Genomic DNA, 17,888 nt, shown 5'->3' with positions numbered 1-17,888 from the left:
CAGGATGTTTTTTTAATTCATTCAGCATTTACCAAGCACCTACTGTGTGCCAGGCATACGGTTGACACATTTGATTCTTCCCCTTAAGGAACTTACTAGGTTCCTGTCCTCAGTATCCTGAAGTTCTTCTGCATGTGAGATTTGTATCCCCTGCTACCAAATAGCATGGGGAATTTGTCTTTATTTCTGACTCGAGTACATTCCCCCAAAGACCCTCATGTGTGTACTGTAGGATCCTGGCAACTGTTCTTGGGAGTGCTTCACGTGGATCTTTCAAATAAAAGCCTGCCCAGCCCAGCCCAGCCAGTGAGCTACTGATTTAACTGCAAGATCTGGAATGCGATTCTGTCTTTGTGGCACCCGATTTGCTGAGCTCAGAACTCCCTTGGGAATTGAGTCAGCCTTTTAGGTAACCAGCAGAGAATTGCCAGCCCACAGAGCCTCAGTGATGAAACAGGCTGTCACATTCTTCCTGTGTCTCCCTTGTCTGTGATTTGTTTATGTTCGCTGAGCAGGGGTGAGTTCCTAGCAGCTCACTTAAAACTGATAAGGCATTCCACAGCTGGCCTTTGTTTCTAATGCCAAAGCCTAGTGCTGGAAAGAGGTGGATTAGAGCAGAGCATTGTAACCATTCCCCTAAGACTTGCTCTTATTAAAACAAGGTGTGGTGTTCTTATTGTCTTCTTTATGTCGTTTAAGCTTAACTCCCATATCTATCTCAGGTGTGACATGGGAGGCAGTGAGCTGAGTCACACTGCAGTTAAGTTTGGTTCAGTAGTTGAGTCTAGTGGCTGTGACCTGGCCTTCTAGCCCCGAGGGTTCCTCACAAGTCTGGCCACAAATCCTTTGTCTCTTCCTGTCCCCAGGTGAATCTAAAGACAGGCGTTCCTCCTGACAGCAATAATGAGACATGCACAGCAGGCGCTGGTTCCCTCCTGGTGGAATTTGGGATTCTGAGCCGACTCCTGGGGGATTCTACATTTGAGTGGGTGGCCAGACGTGCTGTGAAAGCCCTTTGGAACCTGCGGAGCAATGATACGGGATTATTAGGTGTGGTCGCACCTTCTCAGGCCACTGGGACTGGGTACATCTGGCCCCCTTTCCTTTGCTTTTCTCTGGGGCTCTCCCTGCTCGCCACTCCTTCTGTCTGTACCCCTGAACCTGACAATGGACAACTCGGAGAGAATGGCCCTTCGTGTCTGCCATGTCTAATTTCTCTGCAGGACTTTCTGCCTAGAGTGAGGCTGTAACGTTTGATGGGAAAGAATAATGCTTTTGCTGTTTGAGGGTTCCCTTCTGATTTGAATCCCTTGGCATATTCCACTTGAAAATAATTGTTAATGGAAATGCTATAAAAAGAACCGCCTTTGAGGCAGATTATATTGTTTCAATATAAGGCATTTGGAGTTACTGGTGGAGTGGCTTTTTCCTTTAAAAAACTCTAGGCATGTGGTAGTAGGTTGAAAGGCCAGATTAAACCTATATTAGGTGGGATTTTTTTTTTTTTTCCTCTTGAGAATGTTTGGTCAAGATGTTATTAAAAAAATTATTATGGAGGGGCGCCTGGGTGGCTCAGTTGGTTAAGCGACTGCCTTCGGCTCAGGTCATGATCCTGGAGTCCTGGGATCGAGTCCCGCATTGGGCTCCCTGCTCAGCGGGGAGTCTGCTTCTCCCTCTGACCCTCCTCCCTCTCATGCTCTCTTTCATTCTCTCTCTCTCAAATAAATAAATAAAATCTTTAAAAAAAAAAATTATTATGGAACATTTCAAACCTATAGAAGTAGGGAGAAAGTATAATGAATAATGAATCCCTGTGTACTCATCATTCATCTTTAATAATTACTAGTTTTTTGCTAATTCAAGATACTATTTTAAACTGTCTTACACTGAGAAAAATTAAAAAAAATTTTTTTTAATTTATTCCTTCGGGAGAGCAAGAGCATGAGCAAGGGGGGTGGGGCAGACTCCCTGCTGAGCAGGGAGCCAGACGTGGGGCTGGGATCCTGACCTGAGCCAAAGGCAGATGCTTAACCGACTGAGCCACCTAGGTGCCCCAGAAAAATTTTTTTTGTCATTGAGAAGTGCCTTGATTAGTTGTCCTAGAGCCGTAGAGTATCACTGCTTTTTAAAGGTGATTTTTTTTTTTTTTTAATAAGTAATCTCTGTGTCCAGCATGGGGCTCAAACTTACAACCCCAAGATCAGGAGTTTCGTGCTCCACTGACTGAGCCAGCCAGGCGCCCCACAAGTGATTTTTGATTATTCCTTAAATTATTAAATTTATTTACATATTTGTTGTGTTTTGCAACACTGGTAGAAATAAACAAGTTGCCCAAATTGCCACCCCACCACCAAATGGTTTGCCAGGGTCACCACAAATTGTCACCTTTTAAATTTCCCATAGGCCCTTTCAGTCTGGCATGTGCAATGTTTATATACCTTCAACTTATTTATTTATTTTTTTATATACCTTCAACTTATAATATAAATAAGCATTTATACTCTGCCTTGCATTTGGCAGTTCAGGTTTTTCAGGTTGTTATCTTGTTTTCATAGCTACCGTCTTTAAAATCACATAGAGTCCATTAACTCTTCCAGTGTTGGACACTTGCATTATTTCTGTTTTTTCTTTTCTCCCCCCATTTTACAGATAATATAAATCATACAGTTCATAATTCTTGATGAACAACACAATACTTTTTCTTAAAAACATTTTTTTTCATCAAGGATAAATTTCCAGGAATGGCATTACTGAGTCAAAGGTTTGAACACTCCTTTGGCATTTGAAATGCACTGTTAATCTGGAAAGGCAAAATGACAAATTTACTTTTCCCTTGCCTCACGTGTTTTCCCCAGTTTTGTCCCAGTGTTTAAGCACCGTATATTGAGAAAGATTTCCTGCCTCTCTGTGCTGCTGATGGGACTGATAAAAACGCGAGGGCCAAGCATTCATTCCTTTTCTGCCAAGGCCCAGGGTGCGGGAGATCGGTGGGGCCAGAGTTGGAGGGCACCCTGGAGGAGGAGCCGTCCCCAGATACCTGGGGCCTGATAGACTTTGTTTTTGCAGGCAATGTGGTGAACATTCAGACAGGCCGCTGGGTTGGAAAGCAGAGTGGCTTGGGCGCTGGCCTGGACTCCTTCTATGAATACCTCTTGAAATCTTATATTCTCTTTGGAGAAAAGGAAGACCTCGAGATGTTTAATGCTGCGTACCGGAGTATTCAGAACTACTTAAGAAGAGGGTGTGTCTCCTCTCTTGCCCTGTAAAACAAGTAGGGTGTGTTCTCAACATGAATCCACAGCGTCTTGTGGTCTCTGCATTCATCTTCCCACTTCCTAGTTGTTGGGCAGACATTTGGGGGTGAAGATCTGTTTTAGCCTTCTACTGCGGCATAGCAAATTACCCTAGCACTTAGTGGCTTAAAACAACAAACATTATCTTCCACAGTTTCTGAGGGTCAGTAAGCCAAGAGCCACTGAGTGGACCCAGGGTCTCGCAAGGTTGTCACCAGGCTATTGGCAGGGACTATAGCCATGTCAAGGCTCGGTCAGGGCTGGAGGACCCCCTTCTAAGCTCACTCCTGTGGTGGTTGGCGGGTTTCAGTTCCTCGCCATGTGGACCCCTTTGTAGGCAGGTCATGGCAGCCGGCTTCCCCCAGAGTGAGTGATCTGAGAGAGATAGAAAGAGAGGCCAAAAGTGTGCTTTCATGACCTAAGTTTGGAATGATGAACCAACATTTCTGCCCGGCTCTGTAGGTCCCACAGACCAGCCGCGGTCTGGTGTGGGAGGGGGCCGTACAAATCACAGCCTTTGTGACTGCCAGGAGTCGGATCTTCGGGGGCCATGGTGGACACTGGTTGCCACAAGGAGTGACACGTGCCTGTGTTTCACTGTGGCTTTCATCGCATATAGAGCTGTAATACGGGACCATTACTGAGTTATTTCGGTTCTTTTACTTTCCAAAGAATTGTTCGGATTGGTCTTTATACCTCATGAGAGAAAGGACAGTTACCACATTTCCCCGCGCTATAGTTTAAAACAGCATTATTTGCTACTACCCAGTTGTACAATCAGGGGGGCAGGGAGAAGTGCCATTCAGAGCTACAGTGGCTTCTACCTCGATGTCACCCACTTCCTTAGGTCTTTCTTTGTATGCTTTTGTATATTAAATGTCCAATGCAGGTGATAACTACTGAGTTTCTGCATGTTGGGATGTTCTTGGACCCATTTCTATGGTAGCTGTTGTAGGAACCCTTTATGTGAGTGCTGTGTTTTAGTAAAGAGGCCATTTGTCCAGGGTTCAGTCATTTTTGCTTTTTAAAGTCCCAATCTAAATTGAGCAATAATCCCTAAGCATCCTGCTCTGATGTATTCCTTCAGGCCCCTGGTGTAGGACCTTAAAAGAGATTCTTTTTTTGTGTAGAAGAAACCAGGCTTTTCCACTCAGGTCAAATCCAACAAAGACCCTGCTACATACCGCATTACGTGGCAGTATTTATAAGCCATTTGGAATGTCCAAGTGCCTTCTGAAAAACACAGTGAAAGCCCTGATCAGTTACGACGGCTAAGTTCAGAACTTTTATTCTATGGCAGATGTGTCCTTATGCTAGAGTCTGGTATCCACAGGTAGAGGCAGTTTATCTCCAAAGGTTGGAAAGAATGAGTTAGGAGAAAATGTTAATGTTGATGCCATTGAAGTTAAAGGACCGGGGCTGCGGGAGGAGTAGGGCTGGAGGGCTGTCAGCGATCTTTCTTCTCACCTTTGCCTGCTCTGCTCACCCGTTAGTCGGGAAGCCTGTAACGAAGGAGAAGGAGACCCTCCACTGTACGTGAATGTGAACATGTTCAGCGGGCAGCTAATGAACACTTGGATTGACTCTCTGCAGGCCTTCTTCCCTGGACTGCAGGTATTCAGCAGCCATGTTTGCCAAGAAAACGCAATCATTGCCAAGGGTTTCTGTGTTTTCTCTTTTCTTTTTGTGATACCAGAGCATTCTCTGGCTCCTCCGGATTTGGGAGGTTAGTAGCACAGTATGTCTTGATTATTCTGTTTGTGACATTAGTCCTCAGGATCTGGAACAGAGCCATACTAAATAAGCGTAAAAGCATGGTTGAAAAGTGACCATATGTGATTTTTGGATCATCTGTCTCTTGTTTATTCTTCGCTCCTAAGTATAGTTAACCTCTTGTCCTATGCAGTTCACATGAGTTTGGCATGGACAGTCTGTTAGGGAGGGCATCCTTTTTTCTGGCTTGCTACTTCCGGGTTGGTTTTATCTCCAACCAGGTCAGATAAGAACTGGGGGGCAGAGGGAGAGCCCAGGGCCTTTGTGTCACGTCTTACCACTCTGAGAAAAGCGTCTTCTCCTTAGGTTCTGATCGGAGATGTGGAAGATGCCATCTGCCTCCATGCCTTTTACTACGCCATCTGGAAACGCTACGGGGCCCTCCCTGAGAGGTATAACTGGCAGCTCCAGGCCCCCGACGTGCTCTTCTACCCGCTGAGACCGGAGTTAGTGGAATCTACGTATCTCCTCTACCAGGTGCTAGACTTTGTGTTTCAATGCTAGCAGGACCTGTAGTGGTTGGTTTTTAGCAGACATTAGCTGATTGGGGTAGAACTGTGGTGTTTGCTAGTGACTCGGAGATGGATGCTGCCTAACCATAGGCTTGTTGGTGTTGAGTGTGATTCCTGGTTCCACAGAACAGAGAAGGCATCTGCGGTCACACATGGAGGTGTTGAACCTAACCTTCTGCAAAGCCCATCGTGCCCGCACCATAGGGCTTTTCTCTCTCACATCCTTAAACATGAAAGAGGACTTACTACTCCGTATTTTCCAGATGTGTTTGGCCAAAGAACTCTTTTTGAGTTACAGTTCTGTTCTCATGCACTGTGGAACCCTGGTCTGTGTAATCATCATTCAGACCAAAGGAATTCTTTTTCTGGGTAAAGGAAATCATCTGGGATTTATCTGAATGTCTATTTCTGTTTAACGCTTAAAAAAAAAAAAAGTACAGTGTTCATTTTCCCATGAAATTTAATGCCAGAGGGATTGTCACTTTAACTGTGAAGTCTCCCCCGCAGTCTAAGGCAGATATTTTTACCTCTGGGCATGCCCTCCATCTATACACATGGAGAGTCTGCATCCATTCACAAATACAGCAGCTTTCTGCAAAGCCGGCCTTCAGTGCACCTCAGTGGACCTGTGACAAATGCCTGCAGGGGGCAAGCCTGCACAAGAAGATACTTACTTTTATGAGTTCTCGTAGTAGGATTAGTACTGTGGTTAGGATTTATTAAAGAAAAAGTTAACGCTGAATCGTGCCATTTGCTTCTAGATGAAAAAGGGATAAATCCTATGAAACTGGTCCTAGTCCTCACGTGCAAAGAAAGACCTTGTGAGTTTTAGATAACCTCTCAGAAGAGGGCACAGATAGCCTCCGAGTTTGCTTCTCTGAGCTGGATGGACAGCCCGGCTCCAGGCGCTCCAAGGAGGCCACGCCTGGGTGCTGCTGAGTCTCCTCTTAAGCTTAGATCTGTTGTCTTTGGGTTCATACCTCTTCATTTCTGTCACTTCTTCTTTCCTATTTTCAGCTGCTTCTTCCCGTTGACTATTTTCTTAGAGCTTCCTGGCCCTGCCTTCGGAGGCCACTCCCTGTGCTCTCTTCCCACACAGATCGCTGCCCTCAGACATAGGAGTTTGCATTTGCCCCTGCAGGCGGGCACTAGGCGTGACTTCAAGATGATCCCCAGCTTTTAAATTGTTTGTGGAGTACTGGTCTCATCTTTGCAGAGAATTGGTTTCCTAGTGAAACTGTGTAAGAGCACGTGACAGCAGAGTAAGCAACCCTAAGGACTGAGTTCATAGGGCAGTTCAAGAGGAAAGTGTGGGGGCCTCCTGTTTGAAAGTCTTCCTGTTCCTCTTAGCTTTTCCTCGAAAGGCTCTGTAAGTGGAATGGGGGCAATGTCCTGCGTCCTTGGGCCTGCATCTTAAGTTTCTAGAGAGTTCGAAGGCGAGAGAGAAACTAGATTTGTTCTCACACACGGTACTGTTATTTCGCTTCTGATCATGACGGGGATCAGGAGAGCCAGAGCAGGTTATCGTTCTGCCCTGGAGTGGATTGTCTCAGCCCTGGTTACGGTTAAACAGACGGTACAGGTACTTTGACGTGAACCAACAGAACACCGTAGTTCTTTAACATTTGTGCCCCTCCAGGGTAACGTGAGCTGGGCACTGGCCTGCCCTTGGCCAGTGACTCTCCTCCTCGGGGGATTCCTGCAGTCACCGTGATGTTCGTTGATGGCATGTTTTCCAGGCCCTTGCTGGATCACGTTCTCTCATGTTCTCTCTAGGCAACCAAGAATCCCTTCTACCTCCATGTAGGAATGGATATTCTGCAGAGTCTGGAAAAGTACACAAAAGTCAAGTTAGTTTCCTAAGTTCCTTCCTTTTTCTGTTGGCCACTTTTGATTTATTTTTAGTTCTGGGGAAATATTCTGTTTTGCACTTTAATTTATAGAACAGGTCATTAATGTTAGTTCTGTGGGGAAATTGCTTACTTTTTGTGTAGCAGGACCAGTCCCTTATAGTGGGGATTGCTATTTATTTTTTTTCACCTTTGTTTCCTGTGTATTTTTTTTTAAGTAACTTATTTTTCCTAGTTGTACGAATAATACATGTACTAAAAAGTTTAGGGAGTACAGAAGATATGGAGATAGAATATTATCATTGTAATCTCCATGTGTAGATAACCACAGTCAACATTTAAGTTTATATACTTATGATCATTTTCATATATTTGTATATATAATGTGTGTATATACATATATGTTAAAAAATTATATTTCAATTTTGTGACCTGCTTTTTTCACCTAGCAGTGTATCTTAAGTATTTTCTTACAAAATAGTATTTTAGGCTATCCAATGATAAGTCACTTCTACAGATATTTGGACAAAGAATTTCTGTCCTAAATTTGTTGCCAGTCATTTTCTTGGTGTCATGTTAAGTGCTTGGCAAATACCTTCCACCAGCTCCCTCTTCTTTCCCCCTATAACTAACCTGATGATTTAGCAGCCAAACCACTTTTTCATAAATTTGCAAATAATCTAGGCTGAAAAAGGATAGCTCTTAAACCTAAACTAATTTGTTTTTCATATGCCATTTGATAATTTGGCTAATTATTCTGTTAATAGACTATTTCCGCTTCTTAAATTAATAAGCAGGTAGGAAGGCGTGGAGGCAGGACTAACCTGAAACTTGTTTTGTAGGTGTGGATATGCGACGTTGCATCACGTCATAGATAAATCCAAAGAGGACAGGATGGAGAGCTTCTTTCTCAGTGAGACCTGTAAATACTTGTTTCTGGTATGTGTGTTAGAAGGCTAACCCAAGAAATGTTGATTAGTGCTCGGAGCATGCATTCATTCGGTCTTCTGTCGGCTCTGTGCTGGACATGTGCTGGCCCAGGGACACAGTGCTATCAAAACAAGAGTGTATTGCTATTGTCCGCCGAGGTTTCTAACCTCGTAGGGGAGGCATCGTCAAGTAAACAAACAAAGGAACTTAACAGTTACAACCGGTCTGAAATGCTGGTCACGGTTCTTGGAGGACCTGTGCACATGAGTTGTGGTGGTCGGGGAAGGCGTCTCTGAGGAAGAGAGCAGTGTCTGCAGCTCTTATGTCTTCTGATGCATGTGAGTTTGGCCGAGACCCCAGCCCGTTTGGCTCTCTGTCCACGCACACATTCCCAGGTGTGTGGAGAGAGAGAGAGTCACGGAACCTGGAGGAAACCTTTAAGGGATTGTTTGTCAGCATTCATTCTTCCCCTTGTGGGAGCTGCTGTCTACATGGAGATGTCAGGTGACTTAACCTGGGTTTTCAGGGTGACAGGGCAGAGCTGAGGCTTCAGTCCTGGTCCTGACTCCTTCTGCAATGCTCTTGCCACTGCTCTGCTCTGCAGCGTGCACACATCGTGTCCGTGGCTTGTGCACACAGCTACTCTCCTACCTTCTCTACGGCTGTACTCGGTATGGCTTTGTACAACAGGATGCTTCCCAGGCACACAGGGGCAGGGCTTCCTGGTGGGAAAGCAGTGTGGAAGCTGAGGTTCAAAGGGAAGAGGGGAGTAGTGATAGGCTGCGTTATTGAGGTTCCTGGTTCCCAGGCCCGGGGGCCAGCTGGATCAGAATCACCCTAGGGCCCTTGTTAAAATTACAGCCCTCTTGAATCAGAATCGACAGAAAGTGGGTTCAGGAATCTGTAATTCTGACAAGTGACTTGTGATTCTCTACAGAGCCAGGGTTTGGAATTACCAGTCCAATCTGGTGTGACTCTTCACAGGACACTGCAGAGGAGGCGAGCCCACCAGCCGCCCACCTAGTCCAGCCCACGGGAAGCTGGCCGGCCTGCCCTCAGGTCCCCGTGGGGGCCTAGGCCTCCGTCTCGGTGTGTGCCTCCGGGCCAGGGTGGCCGCTGCAGGCTGATAGGAGCCTGGCGTGCATCCCCGTTCAGCAGCCCGTGGCGCCTGGGGTGTTCGCAGGGTGAATTCTAGAGCGAGTGAAGGAGATGTCCTAGGCTGTTCTAGAGGAGAGACCATAGTGTCTGGGGCGAGAAAACCTAGACCTCCTGTTAGCTGTGGAAACACAGACAAGTTGTGCTGAGTCACGTTTTTCCTCATCTGTACAGTACTTCAGGTGGCTGTAAGGTTTCTTCCATCACTGAGATTTCTGTTCTGAATGTTTGCTCATTTAACATTTACTAGACCCCTGGCTCCTCCCCTAACCGACCTGTCCTGTATTCAGTTAGGTGTTCTTTCTGGATGCTCCTGCCACATTCCTCCTGTTGAAGGAAAGGACTGCCCTCTGTCCTCAGAGCCCTGCCTGTGTTCTGATAGGAGTCAATGGGATGATGGCACAGTATGCTCTGTGCCAGGCCCTGGGATATGGTGAAGGAGAAAGCGTTTGCTTCTTTCCTTCCAGCATTGTCCAGTGTAGGACCTAGGTGTGTGCGAGGAGGGGATAGTTCTAGAATTCTAGTGCCACAACTCTCAGGGAAGAGCTTTTATAGACTATGCAAGTTTGGGCTCAGCCCTGGGATTTCTGACTCTTTAGGTCCAAGCGGGGTGGGATGGGATGGGGGAAATTCAGGCATTTGGATTTAAACAAAACTGGTGATTCTGCTTTGCAGCCAGAGTTGGGAACCATCTTTTCACCCATTTGTCACTGAAAAGCCTGCGGACCCAGCAAATTCTACTTCCTGAATAGTCTGGGACATACTCGACCGAGTTTGTTCCAAATGTGCTACAGTTACCAGTTGTATCTTTTTTATTTTCTTTTTTTTTCCTTTCCTACTAGCTATTTGATGAGGAGAATCCAGTCCACAAATCTGGAACCAAATACATGTTTACCACTGAGGGACACATTGTATCTGTGGATAAACATCTTCGGGAATCACCCTGGAAGGAATTCTTTTCTGAAGAGGGAGGGCAGGACCAAGAGGGGAAGTCTATGCACAGGCCTAAATCACCCGAGTTAAAAGTCATCAACTCCAGCTCCAATGTAAGTTGCTTTCTTCAGGGGTGGTTGGCATGTGGACGAGGAGAAAATAATACAAACTTGTCATCCAGAGTCCCTGACAGAAAAGTGGTGGCATCCAGACTGGGTCATTGGAGAAGGTTTCACAAAAGACCATCGACGTGGATATCGTCAGGGTGTGGGGACCCACGGGAGCAGCGCCACTGTCCGTCCTAGCTGCAGGGGCTCGTGGTCACAGGAACCTGGGTGGGGAGAGGCGTGCTGGAGCGGGGGGCTCCTGGCAGAAGCCTTGTTCCAAGCCAGCTCCAGTGAGCTTGCAGAAGGGAACCAGCAGAGTAAACACTCGACCATCCTTCTACCTTCTCCTCTGCTGGAGCTTCTCACTGGCGATGCTCACCAGGGGTCAGAGGCCACGGGGACCTTTTGGTATAATCTGTCGAGTTGGCCTCTGGGGCCAGAGCAGAATGGGGAAGGGCAGAGAGTGGATCTGGAGGAACAAATGGAAGGGATCCAGCCAAATCACCCAGCAGCAGGAGAGAGAAAAGAGCAGTCATCAGTCATTGTGATTTTTAATGAAATGCTCTTGAAAGTGCAGAAGAACGAAGTTTCATTTAAGGCAGAGTTCACTGAGCACACCTCGACTGTCCTGATAAACACTGGGAAAGATTTAGAAACAAGTCCTGGGGTTTCTGGTAGGAGTCCTAGGTAGTTGTATTGATTTGAGTCAAATAGGACGGTTTGGAAGTGAGGATGGGGAAAGAGACCCCGCATCAGTTGAAATATCAAACCGGGTTATCCCACCATGCATTGAATGCCATCTCTCTGCTCAGAAAAAGCCTCTGTTGTCGAGATGCCTGCCACCCACTTCCAAACTGCCGTGGCTAGGGGACGCCCCGTGGTCCCCGGCTGTGCTTCTGTACTTGACTGTCAGTGTCCCATTGAAGGTCTTTACCGTCAGTCTGTGAACTACGTTGACAGACCGGAGCAGAGATCAGTCCCCCAAATCTCCATAAGGCCATGCAGTGTGGACTAGGTGAACACAGCCTAATTGAGATGAAAAGGGAAGGAGGAGAGTTAGGGGCAGAGAAATAGTAATTCCAGTCAACATTTGTGTATAACACCTCCCACAGCCCAGGCCCCTTTTCCAACTGGTCATGTGCAGTAACGTCTCACAGCGGCCCCGCGAGGGTAGGTGCCTTTGGTCTCCTCATGTTATACGTGGGGAAAGGGAGGCGCAGAGAGCTTCCGGTCCCGTGTTGAAGCCGGGAGGTGGACTGGAAGGAGACACTCCTCTTAGGGCTCTAGCGATGTGGGTCCATCAGAGGGGTCTCGTGGGGAACCCGGCTCCTCGCCGGGTATTTGTCAGTAAGGCGCTGCGTGCAGTGCTGCTGAAACACAGAGGAGCGAGGAGTTAATCTGCCAGCGGAGATAAAGAGGGCTTCATTGCCAAGGTCACTTTTCAGAAGATGCGTGAGGGGATGAGGAGGAGCTTCCCAGGAAGGGCCGGGCAGCCCTTGAGGGGGGAAAGGGGCTTTTCTTTTAAAAAAAAAAAAAAAAAGAAAGCTCCGTCAAGCATTTAGGTTTTAGGTGTGGATGGAAAGAACCATAAACTCAGAAAAACCACAGTACAGTTGACGCTTGAACAATGCGGGTCTGAGATGCATGTGGATGTTTTTTGATAAATACATTGCAGTCCTGTAAATGTATTTTTCTCTTCCTTATGATTTTCTTTCTTTTTTTTTTTTTATTAAAGATTTTATTTATTTACTTGAGACAGAGAGAATGAGAGACAGAGAGCATGAGAGGGAGGAGGGTCAGAGGGAGAAGCAGACCCCCCGCCGAGCAGGGAGCCCGATGCGGGACTCGATCCCGGGACTCCAGGATCATGACCTGAGCCGCAGGCAGTCGCTTAACCAACTGAGCCACCCAGGCGCCCTTCCTTATGATTTTCTTAATTACATTTTCTTTTCTCTAGCTGACTCTATTGTAAGAATACAGTATATAATACATACAGCATACAGGGGCGCCTGGGTGGCTCAGTCGGTTAAGCATCTGCCTTCGGCTCAGGTCATGATCCCAGGGTCCTGGGATCGAGTCCCGCATCGGGCTTCCTGCTCAGTGGGAAACCTGCTTTTCTCCCTCTCCCACTCCCCCTGCTTGTGTTCCCTCTCTCGCTATCTCTCTCTCTGTCAAATAAATAAATAAAACCTTAAAAAAAAAAAATAGAGCATACAAAATACGAGTTAACCGGCTGTTGATGTTCTTGGTAAGACTTCTGGTCAGCAGCAGGCCATCAGTAGTTTTTAGGGAGTCAGAATTATATGTGGGTTTTCAGCTGCACTGGGGGTCAGTGCCCCAACCCCTGCATTGTTCAAAGGCCAGCTGTATTTTCAAATAGCTAAGGTGTTTTCTGAAATTCTGGGTGGATTAAGTTAAGAACCTGAAGGATGAGCTTCTTGTCCTGATCACTCTGCCCTTGAGTGGATGTCTTTTAGCCTGCCTGGGTCTCCATTTCTTCACCTGTGAAGTGAAGGTATTAAATGATGTCAGTGGTAAAAAAAAAAGTCAATGGTCCTCAGCTGGGGGAGTGGTTTGCTCCTCAAAGAACATTGAACAATGTGTGGAAACAATCTTGGTTGTCACGACTGGGGGAGTAGGGGTTGAGGGGGCATCTAGTGGGAGAGACCAGGGATGCTGCTAAGCATCCTGCAGTGCACAGGAGGGCCCCACCTGTCAACAGTGCTCAGATGAAGAAACCCCCATTTATTCCCTGAGCAATTAATACTTGGATTTTTAATTCAAAGTTTGTATTTTTCCTCTTTGTATTTTTCTTTCTAGTGTAATCGTGTTCCTGACGAGAGGAGATACTCCCTGCCCTTAAAGAGCATCTACATGCGGCAGATTGACCAGATGGTTGGCTTGATTTGATCTACTCTCCTCCGTGTGGCCTCATCTGAAACCGGATGGAAACAGCTGAACCCATGCTGTGCAGAGACCAGTCTGAAGCGGAAGAGGATGGAAGTCTGGCCATCCGTGATGGTGTAGGAATTCCTGTCCAGCTCCTCACACACATCTAGCAGATTCTTGCATACATTAGTGTTTCTCTTCTGTTCAATAAAATGCCCTATTTTTCTTAAGGATATAATTTGAAGTAAGAAGGTACATAGAAGTTGGCTTCTTAGGACATGCTGATTTTATAAGCACAGTGTGGATAGGGCATCTTTGGATGGAGCTTCATAGCTTCCCACTTTGGAATCCGACAAGTGTGTTCCTGTCTCCGGCACTTGCCGTGACTGCAGTATTGCTACCTCTCTGTTAGAGGACTGTGAATGAAATTTCCGTGCAAAGGGCCTGAGGTTCATCCCTATTTATTGCATTTTGTTATCCTTTCTCTCATTAGATAATTGGCTCTCCCACCCACGATTTTGGATCACAGGGGGGATAATCATTCAGTTTTTCATTTGCATCCCACATAATCTTCACAGTGTTACAAGTTAATTGCTTATGAATAATTTTTATCTGAATTTCAAAAGGCAGTTTCTTAAATTGTCACACAGATCTTTTGGATGGTATATTACATTTAATTTGAACTTACCTGAGGAACTCCCATAGTTCCAGAACCAGGTGCCTTTTAGGGAGAGAAAAATACCTAAGAATGTCTGAGCTTCCATCTATCTCATATTTACTAACCAAGGATTCTCAATTCTGACCGTGTTTGGGTTAGAATTTTGTTTTGTTTTTGTTTTCTGTGTCTAGTGCCAATTAGCTAAGTCAGGGAGAAAGAAATGAGCAGATGACTCTCTGGCATCCCTGAGCCATTTCTCTGTACTAGAGGCTTTAGCTTAGTGCCTTAGAGGATTTTGGTTGGGGCCGCTGGTTGTCACAGCTGCTGCTCTGGTTTTAGCAGCCTTGTTTTGAATTGTCACAGGGTGGGACCACAGTGAAAAAGGGGAAGGGATGAGTATTAGTAAGATTCTGGAAAATTCTTGGCCAGTCCTTGCCTTTCAGCATGGTATTTTAAGCAAACCTGCATTAGGAGGAAGTTGTGCTACATTGCCTTCTTTCTTGTTATATTCTTAGCCAGAACAGAAGCGTCTCTCTTTGAACTTAGGCTGAATATTCCTCCAGAGCAGAGGTGGATTTGAACCCTCAGCCTGACTTCCGTATAACGTCTGAGGTTGAAATGAATCCTGGTACAAAGGGTAGAAGTCTCTTAAGAACCTCCAACCTTACCTGTCTTGTTGCCCACCTGTCTCTGCTTGCACACTTCAAATGATTTCCTGTTCATCTTTTTAAAACCAGAAGTGTGGTCTGAGCCATCGCATACCAATCAAAGGGAGAAGTTTTATTCCTTCTTGAAAATTTCAGTGTTACTGTTTTTTAAAAAATAGATACAGAATTCAGTTCTTGGAGATTTTTGAAAAAGGGATTTTCAGTAATAAATGTGTCACCTCTGTCTTTTAAATATTTACTATGCAAATTGTTGTAAGTAAACAAAATCAAATGCTTCTGTTTTACCTTTTCTCTTCATTTCAGAAGCATTCTCTTTATCGACCTTGTCTCATCTCCTGAATAGAACATTTCCTTTGAGAACACTATATAATATATTTTAGGTGTTTTCATCGACTCGGTAAAATCAAAATGTTCCATTTGACATACGCATGTGCACCCAGGCGCAGAGTCCCCATACCTTTTCTCCAGGCAAGCCGAGGCGGGACTATAAATGTCCCATCTGGGGGATGAGGCACGTCAGGGAAGAAAATGGGTCCTCCGGGCATCCGTTCCGTCTCGTGGCCCTGCTGGGTTCCCTCTCCAGCTTCTGGGACAACATCGATGTGTAGCATTCCAACACCACCCTCTCGTCTGGGTCCTTAACCTGTCCCCTGCTCTGGCATTCCATCCCCCTCATGCTCAGGAATAGGGACCTGTGCCCCAGGGCCACTGACGCACACCAGGGGCCGCAGGCTGGCGTGAGATGTGTTTTGTATGAAGTCCAAACCCCCTTGACTTGTGGGCACTGACTTGTACCAGTTGGTGAGACTGAAGGTGAGGGCGTTACTGCAGACCAATCCTGGTGGTTGAGCTTCCAGACTCCCCGGTCTAAAGTCGATGCTGCCTAGTCCGTGATCTGTGGGGCTAGTAATACCGTCTAGTGCCAGTCATGAAACAAAGGTTCTTTAGAACCAAGTTCAAAGCTTGCTTGTTTTCTTTTTGGAAATCAGAATGTCAACAACTGTGTTCTCTCTTGCAGGGCTTTTGCTGTTTTCTTCTATTCCGTGTTGCAGGATGTCCAGTAGGAAGGGGTCAGGGAGGGGAGTGTTGAAGAGATTCCCTTGCTCAGTGCTTTGCCCCAGGACTGCCCTGATTCTGAACAGAGCTCATCCTTTGGAACAGCTGTGAGTCTGCGCCATCCTCTAGTTCCCCTGTATAGCCAGTGTCTGGAGTCTGCTTTGGTCGACATGAGGAATGTGGTTTTGCAAAACTCTTGTAGAAAGCTGCCCTGTAGTTAGGCCAGGCAGTGTAAATCTCCTACCACAGAGTTCTCAGTCGGTACAGGGCAGGCTTTGCTGCCTTCGGTGATGTGACCGAGGAGCTCCATTTCCGGAATAGTAGGTGACAGGGGAAGTGTTGGCTGGCGTCCAGCTGTGCTGGCCTTTGTGAAGAACCAGCTTCCAGTGTTCACATCTTGCCTGCAGTTTGTTCCAGCTCTTCTACCCGAATTCCTAATCGCAGGTTCCCAGCTTGTCCCGGATCGGGGGGCATGCACAGGTCACTAAAGTGATTATGTGGTGTCTGTGCAGGTGGATTTTAGAGGAGGCTCTGTGTGCAATCTGAGGGCCTGAACATGGCTCCCCCTCCTTCTCTCCCCTCCACCCCCCGCCCCCAAGAAAAATACCCTCTTAGCTATTTCCTTAGCTCAGTTTACTGGGTGATTGCAAACTGTAATCCTTGGCTTCAGATCTTGTGGACTGAACATCAGGCATCTTTTTCTTCTCTCTGGAGGGCCCCAGAGGTCTTCCTCTTTTGAGGCTTTCAAATTTAATGCTGGTGAAAAGGTAGGGCTGAATGATTGCTCTCACCAGAGTACCTGAGCAGGGACTTTTGAAGGAAATCTTGGTCTTTCCTTTTTCATTCCCAGGCATCCAGCTCCTTCTCTAGTGCCTCTTCCCTGCAGGGCAGGGACCCTTGTGAAAGAGGGAAGGTGGGCTGGCTGGGCTGTGTGTCCCCAGGTTTGCAGGGCTCAGGGTTCTGTTCCTGCTGGAGTTTGGATGTGAATCCGGGAAAATCTACCTGTGGACCTTCCTGATTCATTACCCCCTTTCCCTCTTTCTGAGAGGCAGAGAAATAATATTTTTAAAAGGTATTTTGTTTTAGTTTTAAATAGCAAAACACAAGCTGCATTTTTATTTATTATGCACAAGAAAGGTAAATCTGTTTTTACAAAAAAAAAATCTGGAGTTGGAAACTCTGGGAAAACCTATTGAGATAATACACATGCTTCTCTCTCTGTAATGTGCAATATGCTTTGCAACTATAGATGATATTTTGTTTAATCTGTAAATAAGAAATGTATTTAAATTAAGGGGGAGCTTTTTGTAAAAGGACCAAATGTTCTTTTATAAATGTACTAAGAAATATCTTGTTCTTTGAAATTTATTAGGATTTTTATGAGTAATTTTTATTAAAAGATTCTTTTTTTTTTGAATTGTCATTTTGTTTCTCCTTTATATACTCACACATATACATTACATTCAGGACAAACAAGGGGGAAAACTCTTTAAAGGAAACTGTAAAACTAGACAAATAAAAACTTGTGGGTTTTTGTTTTTGTTTTTTTCTACAGCTGAGCCCTGAGTAAGACTGCTCCATTTTTGTCCGTCACATGTTCCATTGAACTGTCCTCGGCAAGTGGCTGAGAGCCACATGGAACGGTTTTTGTCCTGTCCCTGCCCTCCTCCCTGCAACAGCCTCCTTTCCCCCGGGCACTGACTCATTCACAGTTGTTGTTGCCATTTATCTGAGTCTCTCTAGGTTCTGGGACCCATTCTCCGTTATCTTAAGCAAGGCGATTCATTTCTCCTGACCTCTTGCAGACTAAGGTAGGGCTAACAGCGCATGGGGTCAGTGTGGGTTGCACTGGTCTGGGGGAGGCATGTGCCAGGAGGATTTCAGCGGGACGGCCTCCATCCCTACTGCTACCTGAGTCATGATGGGGTCTGGAAGGAGATGGCTGATTCTGCTCCTGTGACACCTTGGTGTCCCACCTTTGTGTTCTAGGCAATTCTGACAGGGCTTTTAAAAAACTGAATTGCAACAAGGAGAGGCAGGGAGCCCTGGGATCGGAAGTACCTT

General features: G+C 46.1%; 1 protein-coding gene across 2 annotated transcripts in view; it reads left to right on the top strand.

The window, feature by feature from the left end:
• The window catches only part of EDEM1 (ER degradation enhancing alpha-mannosidase like protein 1), a 30,125-nt gene extending 12,878 nt beyond the window's left edge, over positions 1-17,247 (top strand). The window contains exons 5-12 of one of the 2 annotated variants that reach the window (XM_045861929.3): positions 867-1,050; positions 3,067-3,241; positions 4,787-4,907; positions 5,373-5,543; positions 7,355-7,428; positions 8,271-8,367; positions 10,356-10,559; positions 13,374-17,247. In XM_045861929.3, the coding sequence (XP_045717885.1) occupies positions 867-1,050; positions 3,067-3,241; positions 4,787-4,907; positions 5,373-5,543; positions 7,355-7,428; positions 8,271-8,367; positions 10,356-10,559; positions 13,374-13,463 (1,116 nt within the window). In that variant the 3' untranslated portion in view covers positions 13,464-17,247. The remainder of the gene's footprint in view (positions 1-866; positions 1,051-3,066; positions 3,242-4,786; positions 4,908-5,372; positions 5,544-7,354; positions 7,429-8,270; positions 8,368-10,355; positions 10,560-13,373) is intronic. The other variant, XM_045861931.3, reaches the window with a different exon arrangement.
• Positions 17,248-17,888: the final 641 nt, after the last annotated feature.

Source organism: Mirounga angustirostris, unplaced genomic scaffold, assembly GCF_029215605.1.
Source record: "Mirounga angustirostris isolate CCGP_5_RB_7025 unplaced genomic scaffold, mMirAng1.0.hap1 SCAF_1, whole genome shotgun sequence".
NCBI classification, from domain to species: Eukaryota; Metazoa; Chordata; class Mammalia; order Carnivora; family Phocidae; genus Mirounga; species Mirounga angustirostris.
Note: the sequence above shows the minus strand (reverse complement) of the source record. Positions and strands in the feature narration are given on the sequence as shown.